The sequence below is a fragment of the Felis catus genome, chromosome B3 (genome assembly GCF_018350175.1).
Source record: "Felis catus isolate Fca126 chromosome B3, F.catus_Fca126_mat1.0, whole genome shotgun sequence".
NCBI lineage: Eukaryota > Metazoa > Chordata > Mammalia > Carnivora > Felidae > Felis > Felis catus.
In genome coordinates, this window is record NC_058373.1 from 119,277,501 (window position 1) to 119,283,763 (window position 6,263).

General features: G+C 45.6%; 1 protein-coding gene across 1 annotated transcript; it reads left to right on the forward strand.

Annotated features, from left to right (window-relative positions):
- Positions 1-1,056: 1,056 nt before the first annotated feature.
- Positions 1,057-1,305, forward strand: LOC101091539 (NADH dehydrogenase [ubiquinone] 1 alpha subcomplex subunit 3-like). Its single transcript, XM_045060733.1, has one exon. The coding sequence runs from the start codon at positions 1,057-1,059 to the stop codon at positions 1,303-1,305; it is 249 nt and encodes an 82-aa protein (XP_044916668.1).
- The last annotated feature ends 4,958 nt before the right edge of the window (positions 1,306-6,263 follow it).

Here is a 6,263-nt window from a genome sequence, read left to right on the forward strand (position 1 = left end):
AGCTGAAGTTGACCGCTTAACCGACTGAGCCACCCAGGCCCCCCATCTTTTCCTTTTAAACACTCCACCTTGCAACTTGCTTTTTATGCTTTATAGTATATCTTGGAGCAATTGTTCCATACCATATATACCTACCTCATTTTTTTCTGCTATAAAATACGTCACCCAAAAAAGAACCGTTATTTATCCACTTCCTTACTGCTGGATGTTGCTAATACGTAGAATACTGCAGTGAATATCCTTGGATATAGCCAAAATATGGTTATGTTTAAAAGAAGCCATACTCCATATTTTGCTTTTACAATGCAATGTTTGTGGGTGTGTGAGTATGCACCCATTGGAAATGATAGGAATCTGTAAGAATTAGGAATGAAAAGAATAGAAAGAGGACAGTTTGAGGACACCTGGGTGGCTCAGTTGGTTGAGAGTATGACTCTTGGTTTTGGCCTAGGTCATGATCCCAGGGTCATGGGATCAAGCCCCAAGTCAGGCTCTACACTGGGTGTGGAGCCTGCTTAAGATTCTGTCTCTCTCTTCCTCTGCCCCTCTCCCTCCACTCGTGGGGTCTCTCTCTCTTTCTCTGTCTCAAATAAAAAAATAAGGGGTGCCTGGGTGGCTTAGTCAGTTGAACATCCTACTCTTAGTTTCAGCTCAGGTCATGATCTCACAGTTCGTGAGTTCGAACCCTGCTTGGGATTCTCTCTCCCTCTCTCTCTGCCCCCCTGCTTGCTCTTTCTCTTAAAAATAAAGAAATTTTTAAAAATTTGAAAAAATAAAAATAAAATTGAAAAAAGAGGACAGTTTGAACAAAACAGTTTGTATATTTAAAGTGGTGCTTTTTTTAGGTTTGTTTATTTATTTATTTATTTATTTTGAGAGAGAGTGTGTGCGCACACGCACAAGTTGGGGAGGGGCAGAGAGAGAAGGAGAGAGATAGAATCCTAAGCAGGCTCCATACTCTCGGAATGGAGCCCGATGTGGGGCTCGAACCCACGTACAATGAGATCATGACTTGAGCCAAAAAATCAAGAGTTGGACACTGAAGGACCAAGATGGATGGCCAGGAGACTCGCAGCCTTCCTTAAGGATGCCTGGGTCAAGGTGCTGGTCGCATCCTTCACCACTGGGGGCCTCGGTATAATTCTGCCCACCATTAGGCCCTTCACCAAATATGCCACCATGATCAACCAGGCCACGCCCAACAACTATCCAGTGCCCCTCCAAGATGATGGGAACATGCCCGATGTGCCCAGCCAGTCCCAGGACCCCAAGGTTCCAAGCTTGGAGTGGCTAAAGAAACTATGAGCACCTCTGGTAACTTGGAGGAGGCCTCCTCCCCTGTGGCCAATAAAATGCAAAAAGTGAGAGAGAAAAAAAAAAGAAGAGTTGGACACTCAACCAACTGAGCCACCCAGACACCTCTAAAGTGCTTGTTTTTTTATTTAAAATTTTTTAAAAATGTTTTTATTATTTATTTTTGAGAGAGAGAGAGAGAGAGAGAGAGACAGAATGTGAGAGGGGGAGGGGCAGAGAGAGAGGGAGACACCGAATCCGAAGTAATCTCCAGGGTCTGAGCTGTCAGCACAGGGCTCGACGCGGGGCTGGAACCCACAAATCATGAGATCAGGACCTGAGCTAAAGTGGGACGCCTAACCGACTGAGCCACCCAGGCGCCTCTAAAGTAGGTTAAAAAAAAAATGTTACCGACACAATGCAACCTTCTCAAAAGTTGTTTCCCAGTATAGAAACAATTCAGTCACCTTCTGGCTCCCCAGCTCTTGATTTACACCTGTTATAGACAAAGTTGTTTCTGCCTATCTCCCCTGTCTTGCCTAGTGATCCTTATATCCTGTAACATCCAGCCCAGTGCCTGGCACACAGAAGTATTAAGCAAGGGGTGCCTGGGTGGCTCAGTCAGTTAAGCGTCCGACTTCAGCTCAGGTCATGATCTCACCATTCGTGGGTTCAAGCCCCGCGTCGGGCTCTGTGCTGACAGCTCAGAGCCTGGAGCCTGCTTTGGATTCTGTCTCGCTGTCTCTCTGCCCCTTCCCTCCCTTCCCCTGCTCGTGCTCTGTCTCTCTCTCTCTCTCTCAAAAAATAAATAAACATTAAAAAAAAAAGTGTTCAGCAAACACTTTTGGAATGATGAAGCTAGCCCCCTAGCCCCCAGTCTTCCTGTACATAAAATTAGGATGATAAAATGAATCTGCAGCTCACAGCCATCATGAGACATTACTGAGTGATGTGAATGTTCTTGAAAAAGATGAAACAGTGTGTAAAAACACTCAAGAATAATCACTTAATCTGAAACTTATCCTACAGGCTGACGAGGTCAAACTACCTGCAGTGTAGCTGGTTCAAAGGCCCAAGGCAGCTTTCCAGTATGAGACTAGAATGCTAAATTTGTTTCCAGACAAAAGGGGGACACAGCAGGAGGAACAAAGTTGTTAGCTGAGCAGAGCCCTGCTGTCCAGACTTCTAGATTTGAAAACACGTGGGCCTGTCCCTGCTCCAGAAGTAAATCATTTTGGAAAGATTATGCCCCCTGAGCTGCACGTCTGTTAAAAAGTTGGAGCCTTCATATTAGAAGTCATTCAAGGATTCCAGAGTAATCTTAGAGTAATGAGGAACTGAGACTGGGGACAAGAATAATTCATTCAGGGGCACCTGGCTGGCTCAGTAGGTAGAGCATGAGACTCTCTTTCCTTTTTTTTTTTTCTTTCTTTTTTTAAGTAGGCTCTATGCCCAATGCGGGGCCCAACACTGGGTGCAATGGGGCATTTGATGCTGTTATAAGCATCCTACCCTGAGATCAAGACCTGAGCTGAGATCAAGAAGCAGATGTTTAACCTACTGAACCACCCAGGCACCCCTAGAGCATGAAACTCTTGATATTCAGGTCATGAATTCTTTGGGTACAGAGTTTACCTAAAAAAAATGTTAGGGGCACCTGGGTGGCTCAGTCGGTTAAACATCCGACTTCAGTTCAGGTCATGATCTCGCAGTTTGCAGGTTTGAGCCCCGCATCGGGTTCTGTGCTGACAGCTCAGAGCCTGGAGCCTGCTTTGGATTCTGTGCCTCCCTCTCTCTCTGCCCCTTCCCTGCTCATTCTCTCTCTCTCTCTCAAAAATAAATAAACATAAAAAATTTTTTTTAAATGTTAAAGAATAATTCATTCAACATTCACATAAGTGTTCACTGAGCACATATTCTGTATGTATGTGCCCAGCATTGTTCTAGGTGTCAGAGATACAGCAGTTTCAAAACGAAGTCCCTGCCTTCACAGCCCTTAAGCAAATAATACAATAAACAAATAAAATGATATTAAATATAAGTCCAAGAACACTATAGAGGGCGTCATAGGTACAGTCCCCTGGGACACACATCCTGAATGTTTAGCACCCTGAATGCTCTCAGATCACATCTGTGCAAGTGACGGGAAGGAAGCAAGATGGGGCAAGAGGGAGAAATCAAGCTGAGAGGCAGATCTAATGATAGCCTCAGTCAACTCCATGGGGAACTCGAGATCTAAAATGGTCCCTCTGAGTTTCCTCCTTTCTACTTGGCCCCAATCAGTCCTTGGATGTGGGCTACCTAGGGAAGGTCACGACCTTGGACAACTCTGCTCTGAGGCAATCCTTGAAGGGACTGAGAGCTGAAAGCTGTCTGCTGACTACACTCCCAACAGCTGGGCAACAAGTCCCTCCTCAAGGAAGGGGATCTGGCCGCACACCTTCGTGTCCATCATGCAGGATGTGGGGAGACAGGGATGGCAATCCCAGCGCTCCTCGAGATAGAGTGATCAGGGAAACCCTCTCTGAGGAGGCTTAAATAGCAAACCTGAATAAAGTGATGGAAGGGGCAGATTTTGAGAGAGAGCACCCTGAATAAAGGGAGCAGCAGATACAAATGTCCCGAGGGAAAAATATTCTCGATGTGTTCAAGGTGCAGCAAAGAAGTCAGCTTCTTTGAAGTCATTGCTGGAGCGCAATGAGCAAGGGGAGAGTGTTGGGAAACGAGCAAGGGCCAGACCATGTAGGGTGTTGCACACCATCACAAGGACACTGGGTTTTACGGTTACTGTTACAGGAAACCATTGGAGGGTTGAAAACAGAAGAGTGACAAGAGTTGCCTTACGATTTATAAAGACTACTCTAGGAGTGTCTGGCTGGCTCAGTTGGTAGAGCATGCGACTCTTGATCTCAGAGTCAAGAGTTCAAGCCCCGCATTGGGCGTGGAGCCTACTTTAAATAAATAAATTGAAGGGGAAAAAAAAAAGGATTTCTCTGGTTGCTGCTCTGTGGAGAAGGGAGAGGTAGAATGGAGATAGGGAAACCAGTTAGGAAGCTATTTGGTAAGAGATAACAATGGTTGAGATTATGGAATGGTGGCTGTGGAGATGTGGTTCTCAACCAAGATGATTTTGCCCCACCCTGTCCATCCCCTATTACCGAGGCTAGGGACATTTGGCAATATCTGGAGACATTTTTGGTTGTCACAACCAGGAAGATGCTACTAGCATCTAGTGGGTAGAGGCCAGGGATGCTGCTGAGCATTGTATAATAATGCATAGGACTCACAACAAAGAATCGTCTAGTCCAGAATGTCCAAAGCACCAAAGCTAAGAAATCTTGCTTCAGAGGAAGTGAGAAGTATTGGATTTGGGATGTATTTTGAAACTAGCGCCAACAGGATTTGAGTTTGCATGTGGGGAATGAGAACAAGAGGAATCAAGAGTGATTCTAAGGCTTTGGCCTGAACAACAGTGAATGATAGTACCATAGTACCATAGTACTGACGTGGGAAACTCTGAAGGAAGAACAGATTCTAGGTGGGGGCAGTTGGTAAGTCATGAGTTTGTTTATGGGCAGGTTGAATCTAAGTTGCCTACTGGACACCCAGTGGCGATATTCCGTAGGCAACTGGCTATTAGTCTTGAGTTCAGGAGACATATCTGAGCTGGTGCTATAAATGTGGGAATCATCAGAAGAAAGGTGGGATTTTAAATCCGTAGATTACAAGAGATCACCTAAGGAGTAGGTAGGTAGGTATATAGGAAGGTAGGTAGTATGTATGTAGACAGAGTGGAGAAGAGGTCAGAGGCCTGAGCCCTGCAGGACTCTCACATCTAGCAGTAGGACCAGGACAGGAGGAGGAGGAGCCAGTAAAGGAGACAGAGAAGAAACAACAGGGAGGGAGGAGGAGGAAACCAGGTGAATGTGGTGTTCTGGGGGCCAAGGGAGCAAAACTTCAAGAGGCATGCCCAGATCAACCGTGTTGAATGCTGCTATGGGGTTACAAAGACAAAAACAGAATTGCCTGCTGGCGTTGCACTGTGAAGCTTATCAGCAACCTTGCCAAGAGCAGATTCCATGGAGTGGGTTCAGGAGAGAGAAGGAGGTGAGGAAGCGGAAATAGGCAATTAGGAATATGCAATTCTCTCTGAGTTGTGCCATAGGAAAGGAACAGATAATGACCCAGTAGTTAGAGGAGGACACGAGGTCAAGGATGGAGATAGTACAACCCATCTGCAGGCTGAAGCAAAAATCTACTAGAGAAGGGAAATCGTCAATGTGAACCTCCATGCATGCCTAGTACCTTTCAGGAGCTGTGGTAGGCATTTTATAAGGATTAGTTAATTGTAAGCCAAACCAATGAGGTAGATAATATTGTTATGTCCACTTCACGGAAGACAAATTGAAGCATGGAGAAGGTCAACTGGTCCCATGGCCATGATCATATATCCAGTAAGTGGTGGAAGGTGGATGTGACCAAGATGTCTGGCTCTGGAGCCCATGTGTTCACTTTCTTCTTCATCTGAATTGATCTCTTATTGCAAAACGTAACTACTGGCTAAAAGTTATATCCATTATCCTGTGTTATGACCCTTCGGAGAAAAACAAAACTATGGACTCTTGGAGACTTGGCTGAAGCGTATCTCCTGAAATTTCTTATTTTTTTTTTTAATTTTTTTTTTTAACGTTTATTTATTTTTGGGACAGAGAGAGACAGAGCATGAACGGGGGAGGGGCAGAGAGAGAGACACACACACAGAATCGGAAGCAGGCTCCAGGCTCTGAGCCATCAGCCCAGAGCCCCACACGGGGCTTGAACTCACGAACCGTGAGATCGTGACCTGAGCTGAAGTCGGACACCCAACCGACTGAGCCACCCAGGCACCCCCTTTTTTTTTTTTAAATCTCCTGAAATTTCTGACTGCTCCCACCCCTACCCCTTCTATCATGGTCTCTACTATGCTGCTG